Below are 15,765 nucleotides of genomic sequence, written 5' to 3'. Positions count from 1 at the left end.
GGATGATCCTTCTCTTCCAACAGTGGTAACCAGTGTAAGCCATCCCAAGTAACTTCATTTCTACAGTGCTATCAGATGAGACAACCAATCTATTCTAGTAATTTTTTGCTGCTCCTCCATCCCTTGAATTCCACCCCTACAAATTCAGTCTCTGCACTTTAACAGATTATGTCTGAAATCCCACCCATGAGCTACGCATGAAGTAATAGCAGAGTTTAACGTTCCCCCTCCCACAAAGCTCATTTCTGCCTTTTTATGGCCCCGTAGTTGTAACAAAAGGATTTGATGTTGGACCTTATGGTGAATTGTGCTGAGGAGCTGACCCAGATTAAAAATAACTGATTTTTGATAGGTTATTTTTAATCATAGACCAGCTCTCTGAAAAACAACTCCCCGCAAAACAGCCAGAACAGCAGAAACAGCAAAACTTTTGGAAAAATTGACAGAAATTGTTTGATACAGCGCTGCTACTAAATGAAAACTTAACAAACTAATGGCCAAAGCATATTATAGGCAGAGTAATAAATATACTTACAGCAACGGACAGTCCCTGCCACTTAAAGCTGAAAAAGTAAGAGGTTTATTCTTAACATATTACAGTGAGTACTGGTTTGTAGACAGGCTGAGACCCAGATTAGAGGATCCCTACAGACAGTTCTAGGAGAAATGTAGCTGCTTAAATCCAAATGTGTGGTCCTAACTGCCTCTGATAGCTTCTGCCATGCCAAATCTGTTACCCTTATGCGTGCCCCAGCACGGAGGGAATGGGCGCATTAAAACCTTGCTTCCTATTAAATTGAAATAGGCCACTCCTTGCTCAGTTTTTGTCTGCAATTTGCATCTAATTTAGAGTCACTTACCTCTTGGTAAGGCACTGTGCAGGCAGCCTGGGTGCCAACCAGAGGATTGGGGGTGCCACAGCTCGATTTCAGGGTGTAAAACATCAGGTTCTGGAGCATTTCTTGGGCCAACTGAGGGTACAGATGGTCTCTGGCCCTGAACAGATCTGAACGCTCATCGCCTGAGTATACACTTGTTGTTTTCTTTTACAGCTGCAAAATGATAAAATTATAATCTACAGGTATGTAAAATTATCTGTAGATTATTTCTGTTTTCTTTAAAATTTGTCTTATCTTTCTTACCTCTCCAGCTAACGGATGCAGCAGAGCAAGTGGACATACACATAAAGTCAGGAAATCCATCTGAAAATGGCATAGAAAGAGTTAGAACAATGTTCATTACTTTGCTGTATAACATTTATCTATAAACTTTATCTGTGGCTAACTGTTACAGAGAAAATTAATGAGGATTATCTCCATACAAGTAGAAAAAACACCTTTCTGCTCAGGTGTTTAATATCTGAGTTACAACAGTCCCAATTTTTTAAAAGCCATTTTAAAGTCCATTATATTTTTTATTATGTCTTTACTCTTGCAGAACTCTTGCAGACTGTGGACAGTCTGGCAGTAGATATAGCAGACTATATGTATGTAGCAGATGTATGTGGCAGATGATGACTCAGCCTCAGAGGATATTTGTCTGATAAAACCAATTTTACATATGATAGGTTAAAAGTTAGACAACAGTATGGAAGGATGAACTGGCATGAATTAACTGGATTGGAAAAAAAAACCCAAATATCTCTTGGTCTTGTGTAAAGGTACAATTCCAATTAATATCTCTGTGTTTACATAAGTATGTGAGAGAAGTTTAAGCCAAAGGTACATGGTCCTGCAAAAACACAGGAAAAAATACACTAAAAATGAATGCATTTGTCTAATGTAGCAATCAAAATCAGAAGGGTGAAAAGTGTAAGTGCAACTTCACTTATGGTACTACATTCCCAATCTTTGTATGCTCACTGTAGCCTCTCTCTTTTTAGTTATCATCCAATCAGGTTTAGCTGAGGAATGGAAAGTTTTATCTACCATGCAATTTCAGCTACTTGTGACATGCATTTCAAAAAGTCAAGCTGTCCTTCCTTTCAATGCTTAGGACTTTCTTCAAGACTGTATTTGAATACTATGGAATTTTCCATATTTTGATCAATGCATTCATGTATGTTTTCATAGCAGGATGTTGGTAGTGATTGCAGAGCCTACATTTCTTGGCTTCCTCAAATGTTAATAACTTATGTTTAGTGTGAAAAAGGAAAAGAAAAGTTGATAGATACCTTAAAAATAGTGTATGGGATGTTAAATTTCATTAGCAGATTTTAAAACATTAATACTTGTGAACTGTATTATTTAATGGTGATGTCTCTTGCAGTAAGTATATTTTTGCCTTTGTGATATATGCCAGGCAGAGGTTTGCTGAAAGCTGTCAGGCAGATTAAAAAAATAGAGCTCCCTCTTCAAATCTCAGGAAAGTATGGAAAGAAATTCACTGAAGATATTATATTATCAAAAATTAGTTTGCAACATTTTAGATTAATTTATGAAATTTGTTGGTTTGTTGTGCCTGCTCTCAAAGATATCTTTGTATTAAGCCCATAGGACTGTGTGGTTTCTAGCTCTGTCTTTTAAAATGTTGTGGAGTTTGCTCTTTGGATGTTATTTGGAAATAAATAAATAAAAAGATACAAGCAAAATGAAGTAAAAAAAAAGCCTATTCATATGAAAATAGTCTTGAAAAGAGACAACATGGGGTCATTTTTCTCCTGTTGTTGATTACACCATATACAATTTGGAAGTAATAATAGATCTCGCCAATCTTTGGAATGTATTGTCATTTACTTGGAATTTACTTCTCTTATAAAGCCTATTGGTTGTACGGATGCGTTGTTAAGCAGTATTGTCCTGCCACATGCCAACAAATGCAAAGCATTCCTTGGCTTAAGGAAAGTTAGCTCTGTGAGGAGGGTGTTATTTAGAAATTAGAGATCCTTCTTGCGGCTATTTTGTTCAGATGGATGCACAGTTTATTTCATTCAATTCCCTTTCACAGAGAACAAATGTTACTTTAAAGCACATACAATATCTTTTTCTTAAATTTTGGGAAAGACTCAGGCGGGATTTTTCAAACCCACCACACATAACAAGACTTCACCATTTTTCCATCCTCACCCTTGAAACATTGTTGTAACTCTTCAAAGTGTCAAATCAATCAAGGCTCTAGGCACACATTTAAAAGTGTACTGCATGTTTTTGCTTTGCAGATTTCAAGAACATTTCTTCAAGTCTGAGAAATAAGTGAATCAAGGCCTACAGCATGAGAAGGGTGTAAAACACATCTGTCTTACAGCTTTCAGAAGGCTGCACATGTTCTAGGAATATCCAGAAGTTTCATAACTAATGATAATACATTTGCAAAATGACATTAAAGTTTCTGTTTCAGCGCTGAAAGGATGTCATGACTGTTCGATATCAAATCTGGGGAAAGAGCAAACTCAGTTCTGCCTGCCACAGGATTTTTCTACCTGCCATTAAAGGACATTATTTTTGCAATGGCGAGAGACAGAATACTGCCTTAGCTGAACTGTGCACATCATAAAATTTCACTGTTCCTGTTACACCATTGCACAAGCAAGGGAATTGTTGCAGTTTAGAGAGGAACTAGTTTTAAACTAATTTGTGGTCAGGCAGTTGGATTAGGCAATCATTGTAGGTCCCTTCCAAAAGAATTTATTCTGTTCTGTTCTGTTCTGTTCTGTTCTGTTCTATTCTATTCTATTCTATTCTATTCTAAAATATGTACTTTTCCACAGTGAACCAGGGACCCATGATATGGGACAGAATTCAGGCACTGTCCTAGAGCAGCCAACTGTCTGCAGGGACATCTCTATCAGAAGTAGGTGAGAAGGAGGAATGGGAAATGACCCCTTTCCATGGGCCCTCCAATGGCAGCTCCTTATCTGCTCTGGATCCTTGGTAAAGGTAGGAAGAATTTCAAGGGTTTCAATTTGAAAGGCGAAACGAGCCAGGAACAGGATGTGCTAGCAGGAACACATGATCTGATGTGGGGACCCCAATGACCACAGAGAGCTATCAGGATCAAGGCACACTGCCTTGCAATACATTATGAAAGATCTGTTATAATGTCTTTTAAGTCTTTTACCAGCACTGCCTGGGTACAACATGACCATTTGGTACCAGAGTCAGTCACTAAACCTTTCTCATGTCCAAGAAAAAACAGTAGCTAGACCCCACATAAAGATCATCATAGCCATCTTACTTCCAAAATATGTTTAAATGAAAGAAAGGTGTTGGTGGAGGTCTACTTTTTATCAATTTGTAGTGAGAAAATGTGTCAGCGGAACAGGAGACTTGATACAATGCTGGTCTGCAGTAAAGCCACTGTTTATGAAGAAGGCACTGTAAGCACTTGTCCTGGTTTCGGCTGGGATAGGGATAAATTTCTTCCTAGTGCTGTGTTTTGGATTTAGTACGAGGAGAATGTTGATAACACACTGATGTTTTCAGTTGTTGCTAAGTGCCCTCCTAGTCCAAGGACAGCTCCCGTGCCTACTGACTGAGCTAGGTACACAAAATGGGAGGGAACATAATCAGGACAGCCAGTCCAGCTGGCTAATGGGGTATTCCATACCATGTGATGTCATGCTCAGTATATGAATGGTAGGCATGATCCAGGAAGTACCGATCGCTATTTGGTTATCGGTCAGCGCGGGTGGTGAGCAATTGCATTGTGCATCACTCATTTTGTATATTTTATCATTATCATTATTATTTTCCCTTTTTCTGTTCTATTAAACTGTCTTTATCTCAACCCATGAGTTTTTCTCACTCTTACCCTTCCGATTCTCTCCCCGTCCTGCTGGGGGTGGGGGGAGTGAGTGAGCGACTGTGTGGTATTTGGCTGCCTGCCAGGTTAAACCACGACAGCACTAAGTTAAATGTTATTTGGGATAGGTGAGGAAAACATTCTGTACTTCACTCATCAAAGGCATGTCCCTTTGGAGAGAAAAAGAATATAAATTCCTTGAAGCAAACAGGAGCAGATTAGTGTCTCTGTAGCACAGCACAGGACATCTTGGGTTTCCTGCTCCAAAGGTTGTTTGCACCATCATCGATCTATCCATTTTTATTACCTCTCCAGATCTTATCTCTCCTAAGTACCAGTTATTTATTTTATATTAAACTGTAATGGATTAAAATTCTGGCATATTTCTTAGAACATAATCAACTCTTGATGTTTGCGGGAAGTAATCTGGGAACTTAGAACTTGTTTTTGTCAAAAAAAAAAAGCTCCAAATGTGCTTGTGGCAAATGGGAACATGGATCTGACCTTCCTTTAACCAAGAAAAGTGTTCAGTGAAGGTTTTCCATATCATTGGCAAAAGCTGTCTTCAACCATGATTGTGACTTGTGGCTGGGTCAGGTCATGGACATCACACGCGAGGACTACGTAATTAGATCTGTATGTGGGTACTGTCCGTCCGTGCAGACACCTAACCGCATTGCCAGAGGCTTCCGACTCTGCCCCCTGCACAGGAGCACCACGGATGTGCGTGCGCAACAGCGTGTATGTGCCGTGTCTTATTATTTTCATCTGAACCGCATCTCCCTAGTTTGCAAATGTCTTTTGTGGCTTTGTCAAAGACGCTACCAAAGCCAAAGCAACATCCACTCGTCCGAGTTACTCACTGAAGAAAGTTTGGTTTAGCAAGATCAGCTCATGATGAATCCATGCTGGTATTTTATTCTCTACTGATTACAAAAGGACTGGTAAACAATTTGCTCCATTATCTTCCTGGATATCTAAATTAGGCTTATTGACCTTTAGTTCCCTGGTTCCTCATGGGTGAGATGTAAGAGGGCTGATTTTTACCCCATTACACTACTCCTTTCCTCTTGTGAGTGACTGAGAAATCAGTTCTTGTGCTATGGGTTACGATGGAAGGGCATAGATTTCTAGACTCATTACTTATAGTACGTGGACTTTTTAGGGGTGGTGGTAACAGGTCTACCCATTTCCTTGATGGTAACAACACTGAATTAGCTACTGCATTATCATCATTCTTACTTGGACCTGTGCTAATATTTAAGAATGCAGTAAGTCATGTTCCAGCGCTCACATCTATGTCCTGGCATTGCTTAATTTACTAGTAGAGATGTATCCAAATGAGAGGGCCGTATATAACGGAGGGAAAAAGTGGTGGTGAAGAATGAGAAAAAAATGAACCCAAAAAATAAGCACTTTGAATTGTGAAACCAGGCTTTTAACTTAATGCTCATCTTTCATACGAGAAAAAATGCCACCAAAATGAATGAGTCAGAAATGTGTGTTGAAATTGCCACTGAAATGAATGAGTCAGAAGTGTGTGCTAAAATGATTCTGTGTCAAAGACTCTTGGAATTTTGCAGCTTCCTTACTAAAAGAGGACTGGAATATGAAACCATTGTAAGGTGGGACTAAAATAATATTTAGTACCACTGTTGACTGCACAGAAGAGCACTTGCTTCCCAACGGTCACAGACGTGAGTATTGCATGTTTTTTATGCTAATGGTCATTCTCTCTGAAAGAGGGTCTGAAGGAAAGTTGTTTGCCTGACTTCTGTTTTTGCCTAGGAAATCTTCAGTTTCTCACATGAACTGTTTCTGCTTATGCTGCTAAAGAATCAGTCTCCCTTCAAGACCTAATGCTGATAAAGTCACAAAGTTGGTAGAAGTTAAGCGAACTGTATTTATGGTAATAAGAAAGAAGGAAAATTACAATGACTTGGTCAGTGAAAAATGAGTAATTTAATGATTGATACAGCAAAAGCAGATGTTAAAAAAATAATTTTGGAAGACACCCTTACTTGTTATTAAAAGCAAAGTTTCCAAAGGCAGGGACATTTCTCCTTGGCTATCTATTTTTGTGAATTAAGCCCTTTTCTCAGACAGTTCTTTTCTATTAGAGGGCAGGTTTTTTTATGTATTTATGCTAAGTGCAATCTTATACTATAAGCAGGATCATTAATTGAAATACCTTTTTTTTTTACATTTAAATACCACTGAGCATTTTACAGTAGAATGTATGTCAGCAAAAGATACAGATTCTAAACCAGAATAGTTCTAGTGGAAACTGCGCTGCTCTCCTAATTCCTTTTGAGAACTACATATTTCAGGTAATCCTGTTTATCTTCTGGTCCTGTTAACAGTACAATAGTTCAAAATGTTGGTCAAGTCAAGACTAGTTGCATGACCAAGAACTATCCATCTATACTAAGAACATATAAAACATTTGGAACCACAGAAGTTTAAATAATGCTCCTTAAATAACATTTTGGGAAAAGAAAGATGTGAAAAGCTAACCATTAAATACATCCGGTACTCAAATGCCAAATTTCAGTTAAGATCTCCACTATGTTCTAGACCATTATACGAATAGAATATACACATCCTCCTACAGCTTTTTCTTGTGTGAGTCACTGGACTGAAGTTGACTTCTGCATATGTGGGAGAGACAAGGTGGAATCTGTTTTTGTGAAAGAAGTCACTAAGGAGATAGATGTCCAGGAAGGGAAAAGTTGAGCCTGTTATTTTAACTCAGTTTTGCACTGGCAGGAAGCAGGGCAGTGAACTTCACGACGCTATGGGTACATCCAGGAGACTTTGCCAAGGCAGTTGGAATAAACATCTTCAAACTTTCAAAGCTTGGCTGAAAATTAATTAAAACACAAAATTAATCATAAATGGGAGATGAGAACCTGCAGCATTTTCTTTTGGAATAATTTTTCATCAATATTTCTTTTCTCCGTAATTTTTTACTCTTTGTTGCCATTTACTCCACAGCAGCATCCAAAACCTTTCACCACACATAAAAAATTCTTGCTTTTTCAAGGAGGTTTCTCAACCTTTCCGAACTTGCAAGGTGTTTTGAAGTTTTCTTCCTTTATACTGCAGCTTAGGATGAGAATTAGGTTAATTACGTAACAGAAGTTAAACTTGAAGTCTTGCATTATGAGACTCAGCCCATATGTTTTTATTTTCTATTAGAATTCTTAAAACTCAAATTTGCTAGTTGTTCTTATCAAGTGTGTTGTTACTCCTACCTGATCAGCCACCATTGTTCAAAGGAGGAAGAAGAAAAAAAGATAAAGAAGTCCTCTCCTTCCCTGGCATTTCCTAGATTCAAGGATGAGAATTGCTTCTTCTGGGTATGGAAAAGCATATAAACTGCAGCTGGAAATCTGGAGCTGAGATTTCTGTTCTACCATTGCCATAAATGTGTCTGACCTCACAGCAGTCAATGCATCTTCTTACACTAGGAAGTATTTCCATATGGAGAGTTTCCATATGGAGATCCAGACATTGTCACCTTTAATGAAGGTATCTAGGCCATATGAATATCTTGATCCATGAAGTGGAGGGTATCTGAGTCCCAATGTATACCAACTACTGTCTAACATTTGCCCACCCTTATCATAGACCCCTTCTTCTTTGGTTTCCCTCCACAAGTTGTCCCACCTAGGTAGAGCACCCAGCGTGCTGAAGTGTGGTTCTGTAATAGTGTTTTTGGCCTGGTATTTGAACAAATAATTTCAAAAACTTTCCATTTGCACAATTAATTGCAATTTTTTTAAAGCATCCACTTTACCCAAGTCACATTTAAAATGTTTAAAACTTACTGCATAATCCATTCTCACAAGCATTAGGGCAATCACCACAGGGTTCTCCTTTTTTGTAGGGTGTCCCAATTGAACTTCGTAGATTCCCCCTGAAACATCAACATTACCAACATAAGCTATAAAGTTACCATAACATATCTGAGAATAAAACTTAGTTATATGGATGCATACATATATTAATTTACACTTAATCTTTGATATATGTCAAACAATTTTTATATATGTGTTGGGTTTATCTGGAAATGTTTCAGTAGTGGGGCAGGGGGGGAATTTGCAGGGGTGGCTTCTGTGAGAAGACACCAGAAGCTGCCCGAATTTCAGACAGAACCAGTGCCAGCCGGCTCCAAGTCGGACTCACTGCTGCCCAAAGCTGAGCCAATCAGCGACAGTGGTAGTGCCTCTGTGATAACATATCGAAGAAAGGGTAAAAGCTGCTGTGCAACAGCAACCAGAAGAGAGGAGTGAGAATATGTAAGAGAAACAACCATGCAGACACCAAGGTCAGTGAGGAAGGAGGGGGAGGAGGTGCTCAAGACACTGAAGTAGAGATTCCCCTGCAGCCTGCTCCTGCAACTCAGGGAGGTCCACAGTGAAGCAGATATCCACCTGCAGCCCATGGAGAACCCCATGCTGGAGCAGGTGAATACGCCTGGAGGCTGTGACCCCGTGGAGAGAGGAGCCCACGCTGGAGCAGGTTTGCTGGCAGGACCTGTGACCCTGTGGGGGACCCACGCTGGAGCAGTCTGTTCCTGAAGGACTGCACCCTGTGGAAGGGACCCATGCTGGAGCAGTTCATGAAGAACTGCAGCCTGTGGGAATGACCTATGCTGGAGAAGTTTGTTAAGAACTGTTTCCCATGGGTGGGACCCCACGATGGAGCAGGAGAAGAGCCTGAGGAGGAAGGAGTGACAGAGACAACGTGCTATGAATTGACCACACCCCCATTCCCCATCCCCCTGCGCTGCTTGGGGGGAGGAGGTAGAGAAATTGGGAGTGAAGTTGAGCTAGGGAAGAAGGGAGGGGTGGGCAGAATGTGTTCTTAGATTTGTTTTTATTTCTCATCCTACTCTGTTTGATTGGCAATAAATTACGTTAATTTCCCTAAGTTGAGCCTGTTTTGCCTGTGACAGTAACTGGTGGGTGATCTCCCTGTCCTTATCTTGACTCACGAGCTTTTTGTCATGTTTTTTCTCCCCCTGTCCTGTTGAGGAGGGGGAGTAACAGAGCGGCTTGGTGGGCTGTTGGCGGTCAGCCAACGTCAACCCACTGCAATATATTACAATGTGAAGGTGAAAATTAATTTCAGGCAGTCTATGAAATCATCACTCTGCCTTAAAATTCCCACTAAATTTTTTGTATTAATTATAGTCTTCACTGTACTGTACATATTGATATGCCTTTCTGAACCAAGATTTCAAATAGAATGTGGAAAATATTTATTTGTGATTTACTATTATGAAAATTAGGATCTTTAGGCAAATGAAATTTAATCTGAAAAGCAGTGTCACTTTTATGTGTTTTATGTTTTGCTTGTTTGAAGATTCTTTTGGTGAGTATTTTTCTGTCTTTTCATATTCCTAATACACTCTTCAAACCTGTTCCTCAGCTATGGGTAATGTACCTTATTATAAATTTCACCACCTCCTGACTAATTTTGATAATGTAATAAGAAGTTCCAGAATCAGAATCAATACGTACATAGGGCAGTACTGGCAGACATAAAAGTATTTGTATCTACTGGTGGGACAGAAAGCGACAGCACATCCAATTTGATAAGAATTGTACCAAACCACCTGTAGATATAAGAATAAAAATCATGGGAGAATGAAAGATATACATTTAAAAATCATTTAAGCACAATACGCATTACAGAAACATTTGCAACCAAGTTAAGTCATTTTATTTACCCTTTATAATAAAATGTAAGTCCCACCTTGCTGCAAAACCTTTTTTTTCCCTATTTCACCCCAAACGACAGGGATTTAGGATACAATGATAATAATTTATCACACATATATATAAAACATTTGCATTAAACTGTCTCAATTATATGTTTTCATTCAATTAAAACTATTGAAGAAGATGTAGGAATCATGATGTAAAATTTTGTATCCTGTGTTTCACGCAGGTGAACAGAGGAGATTATCATAAGCCATTGTCCAACTGGAAACTCTCTGAGTCAATGGAACTCCGTAGACTGTAACAGACCTATTTATATTTCCTTCCTGATACTTAATAGCGATAACCCTATTCTTCCAGTGTCTGAGCAATTTTCAGATGTCAAACAAACAAATAAGTTTCTTCCCTTTGTTTCTTCCTGAAGTTTTGAAATACCAGTATCTTTACTCTGTAAAGACACTTAGCCTATTATTTTCATTTTAATTCTGTTACTTTGAAAATTTTCATCTTATTTTGACAGAATAACTCTCATGTCTCCATTGTACTTATTCCCTTTAGAGATAATGAGAGGGCGAAAGTTGCTTAGCTAACATATAGATATTTATTTGTTCAGCCTGAAATATAAAAATGTTGCATCTACCTGAGTGTAATGGCCAATCACAGCACCTTGTGTTTTTGCTCCAGTTCCATATTCGAAATCTTTCTCCTCATTGTACCAGGCCTGAATAACATCTGACCATGAGAAAGGGGCGGATGACATTAAGAGGTTTTCACCACATTGCACAGCTGAAAAGAGAAAGGTACCGAGAAATGCATAAAAGATACACATGTGAGAAAAAGGCAGCAAAAGGTGGTGTGATTTCCATGGAAGTTCTCATCCCAGATGGGACAGCAGGGTGTGTTGCTTTTTTTTCCAGTTCAGTGACATCACCCTTTGTCAATACTGAAGTTGTCACTTGACCAGTTTGCAGCATGGCCAGCCTGTTTGGCTGGTAGTTTGGTTGTTAACAGACCTTCTGCATGTCTGTAGATACACCTGCACATGTGCACCACAGATTCATGACTGTAATTTTGCTATTTGAAAGTTAGCAACCTAGTCATTATTCAGGTCACAGGTCAGTAATCTTGGGAAATCCCAATAATTCAAAGTTTACTTCTGGTACACAAAAAGGTGTCTACACTATCTTCACCTACTGTTTTTATTCAAGTCCAACCCTACTGTGTATGCATTAGTTCTCATCTGGAATTCACCTTAGCAAGAATCAGCGGATTTGGTTTTTAGGCAAAAAGTATGGGGTCTGAAGGACAGTCCACATCTTACAGACAGAAGTCAGTCAACATCGCGTTGGGCACTGATCATGGCTATTGTTAACATAATATAGCTGTAACTTCAATATCCAATGACTGAAGTGTTTATATGAGCCTCCAAGATAGTTTTAGGTTGCAAGTTGCCAGGGTATTTTAAAACTATGAGTCTTGTCTTAGAAATTATGCTTAGCACCAGCTGGCTTCGGACCTTCACGCTCTGCCCCTTCCTTCCCAGTTTCATCTAGCACATGCAAGCTGGTTTCTGCAGTAATCTGGGTCCTGATTCTCTTCTTTCTGATGGATATTTTGAGAGAATATAGTTTCTCACTATGATTTTTTTCACCTGCTGAAGAAAATGGGATATACCTATGTAAAACTGATGCAATTGGGATGAGAATGGGATTGAACTTTTCTCACTTACTGGACAGAATATATCCAGAATTTTGCCTTTATGGCATCTCAAAAAAAAAAAGCCAAACAAAAACCAAACTGGTCACATCAATAACGTGTATGACATTATTCAGTTAGCACTCATGCTTCACTTACTGGTTGTCCTCATGTCAGCAGGACTGTGACTTAAAGTACATTGATTGGCCCATTTTTGGGCATTATTTGCAGCCAGAAGACTCCATTCCTTAATGAAAGAAGAAAATATTAGTTATTCAGACACGTAGCAATTAATAACCCCTCATGAAGGAACAACATTTGGAAATTACACTTCAAATCAGAAAAAAATCAGATACAAAATCCTTTTCTTCCCCTTTTTTTGGGGGTAGCGAGAATAGGAGCAAAGTTACTATGCACCCAGGAGAAGAATAGAAACTGTGAAGACTGATGAAGAATGCATCAGAAAGAAATGAACAATGCCATGGCTCCTCCTTTTCCTTTTCTTTTTCCTCCAAAAGAAAGAGACATTATTGTTTGTGCACCACAAAATTTTCCAGTCTTATTTTTCCACCTGCCCAGCTTAATGTTTCTCTTGGTGCTGGTCATGCTCAATCCTTAGGAAAGGTCTTGACAGTGAATTTGTAGCTAAATAAAATAATGTGACTTTGCATACAGCCCTGTATCTCTCATAGGGTCCATTACTCATTGCAAATAGATTTACAGCACACAACTTACCATCTTCATCATGTTACTGGCCGTTGGTTTTACTCCTCTCCTGAGGGTGTTATGTTTGTTAACAATCAGCTCCTGCTGACCTGTTTTGCTAGTTAACAGAGCATCAAAACCTTCAGGTTCCTAAATTGAAAGAACATGTTATATTCCTTTTTTATTTGAATGTAACTAAATCGTGAATCCTGTCTAGGAAATATTAAAATACCAAAATACTAATACCAACCAAGATGATCCTTGTGATGGAGAAGGTACCATGATATGCTTTGTCTCCTAAGTATCTCTAGGAGTGCTTCCATGTGGAGTAGCACTTTAAGTTGTTCCACAGAGTTGATCTTAGCAGTAATAACACTGGTTCCTGTGCCATATCTGCCAGCCCTCTGTGGATGGCTGAGATATCCTAGAACATCTCATGTGTCTGTAGACTCTTAAATTTAGGCAACAGAATCAGACTTAATTTACTATTATTATAATTTCCTTCATGAGGTTTTGAGGAAACAGGCACTAAAAATCAGCTGAAGACATGAATGTGCTTATAATGTGTTCCCCTTCTTCAGTATTTTAAACATGCCTATCTGTTTTTTTATGGAAGGAACCTGTTGTTTAATCACAGGATCATCACAGACCTCTTTTGGTACTTCATCAGGACATCCCACTGAACAAAAAAGTGTGCCTATGCTTTTAATGACAGAGATTTTCTTTCACTCCTGCTATAACCGATAGCATTTCTCAAACTTTTAATGTGTTTTCTAATTAAAAAATAGCCATGTGAAGAACTCAGCCTCCTCTTTACAGCCATTCTCACAAGTCTTCTAGACTACAGCATGGAGAGCAGAAATTGAAGAATTAGGGGGAAATGTAGTCAAGTCTTCAGTCACATTAGTGTTTCTGAAGCAGAAGTAGCAAACTTCAAACTTCAGACTAAGTATGGTTTGGGAGGAACCACTCTAAGCGTGCATTGAGTATGTTAGTTCGTTTAGCTGTTTGAGGGAAATCAGTGATACACGTTGAGATGATGGGACTATGAGCAAAGGGAGAGGCTCAGGACCTGTGGCACAAGGAAGGGAGAGAGTTAGGTAACTGCTGCCTGTAAAAGTGTGGGGAATTAACAGGAAGAGGGCTGGATCTTTGGGAGATCCAGATTACTGGATCTGTGTATGGGAGCTTCTGGAAAATATAGTTATCTCTGACCCAATTCATAAGTAACAGTGAGCCTATAGAGATGGTTTAGTGTGCAAGTGTAGAACCAGTCTACTGCTTTGAAATTAAACAGACTTCAAGGATAAATGCTTTCCAGATCCTAGATATCTAATCAGACTCCTTCTGCATATGATCAGTGTGCATAGGAAAAGCCATATTCGGTCAGACCACGAGTGCCTCGGGTCCCATCCAGATTTACAAAGTGTGGATCCTACCTCTCCAGTGGACGGAGGCAGCACAGCTGCGAGACACAAGATCACCACTGGCAGAATCATCTCTGAAAAGGGGAGAATGAGGATTTAATTTATTTTTTTACAGAGCTTTCATTTCTCTGAATACATAATTCACCTTTCTTCTGTGTATTTCCTGGCTTTTTCTCAAGTAGCAAGGTAAAGTTTTCTTTCTCTCCTCCTTCTCTCCTCCTCCCATTTTTAGAAGTAAAAAATAGAATTAATTCCCCCTCTGCATTTCCAAATTTCTATGAATCAACTGCTTTGTACGTCTCTTACTTCCGGCTGTAATCCTGGCAGGATACCTTCACCTGAATTCACAGTACAGGAGGACATTCGTGCTTCCCTTCCTGTAGGAAGTCTTCTGCTCATTGCCACACTGTGGAACGGCTGAGGTGGGATGGTGCTTTTAGTTTGTTTCTGTGTCTGTGTTAGTCTGAAAATTTCCGTACTCCCTATGGTCTGCTTCGAAAGGACTGCATTGTTAAAAGGGGTGTTAGACACTCAGCCCACATGCAGACCTCTATGATTAGGTGTCCGAGTCTAGATTCAAATGCCTTACTTAATGACCAGCACTGCGAAACCTTGCACGTGAGCTGGGGCACAACTGGCTGGACCAGAAATGGACCAGCACCGGCTTTCTGGGGAAGACTTGTTTCAGAAAGCTTTTTTGGTTTTATTTCTTTAAAGACAACTCTTGATCGTATTACAAGTAGTGTGGAACAGCAGCAGAAATGAAAACCTTCTCTAGTTGAAGAAGCAACCACCAAACTCTAGACTCCAAGACTGTTTAGGAGGCTCAAAACACCATACCGTCCCACTACAGTGATCCAGGAGGTAATAGGTCACCTCAAAGTTCTGGTCTCTGATTGCAATCAGTCATAGGAGTTACATTCAGCTTGTTTCTGCTTAGGTACCTTGGGCAGGCAAGCAGGTGACTAGAGAGGAATTTACTTATTTTGGCATTTTTCCCAGCCTCCCACTCCGAGAGAATTTATGGGCATGTTGCCACAGAGGTATATTATTAGTTCAAGTTCTTACTTGGTTTTGAAGGGTTGCTGGTTTTAGTTTTAATTTATTCTTGGGAAAAGGGCAATAGGTTTTGCTGATCTTTTCATATTCAGCAACCCCCTTTACCTTGAGGCAACCAGTTTATATATAACACAAGGTGCTCCTGCTCATGGAGAACATGTGGGTAAGAAAAACTACCCTTTTCCAAACGTTACAGCAAGGCCCGTTTTGCCCACCAGCTTGCTTACATTGCACTGGAGGCAACCCACAGTTGGCAGGGGAGCTACTCCAGCTCTGCTAACGAGCAAAGCCCATTGAAATGGACTGGGACTATGGACAGCTGTAGCTCAGAGGCCAAAAACTGGACAGATTGGCCACATCTGTACAATTAAACTCTCACAGCCTCCAAAATAGGGTGGGTTATTCCA

General features: G+C 39.5%; 1 protein-coding gene across 1 annotated transcript in view; it reads right to left on the bottom strand.

Moving 5' to 3' along the window:
* Positions 1-14,371, bottom strand: part of LOC142080060 (cysteine-rich venom protein-like) — a 57,758-nt gene extending 43,387 nt beyond the window's left edge. The window contains exons 1-7 of the mRNA XM_075144887.1: positions 14,312-14,371; positions 13,901-13,936; positions 12,903-13,022; positions 12,327-12,414; positions 11,113-11,258; positions 10,272-10,366; positions 8,574-8,662 (exon numbers count right to left, since the gene is read on the bottom strand). Coding sequence (XP_075000988.1) covers positions 8,574-8,662; positions 10,272-10,366; positions 11,113-11,258; positions 12,327-12,414; positions 12,903-13,022; positions 13,901-13,936; positions 14,312-14,371 — 634 coding nt within the window. The remainder of the gene's footprint in view (positions 1-8,573; positions 8,663-10,271; positions 10,367-11,112; positions 11,259-12,326; positions 12,415-12,902; positions 13,023-13,900; positions 13,937-14,311) is intronic.
* Positions 14,372-15,765: the final 1,394 nt, after the last annotated feature.

This window comes from Calonectris borealis, chromosome 3 (genome assembly GCF_964195595.1).
Source record: "Calonectris borealis chromosome 3, bCalBor7.hap1.2, whole genome shotgun sequence".
Lineage (NCBI taxonomy): Eukaryota > Metazoa > Chordata > Aves > Procellariiformes > Procellariidae > Calonectris > Calonectris borealis.
This window is presented reverse-complemented; position numbering and strand designations above follow the sequence as displayed.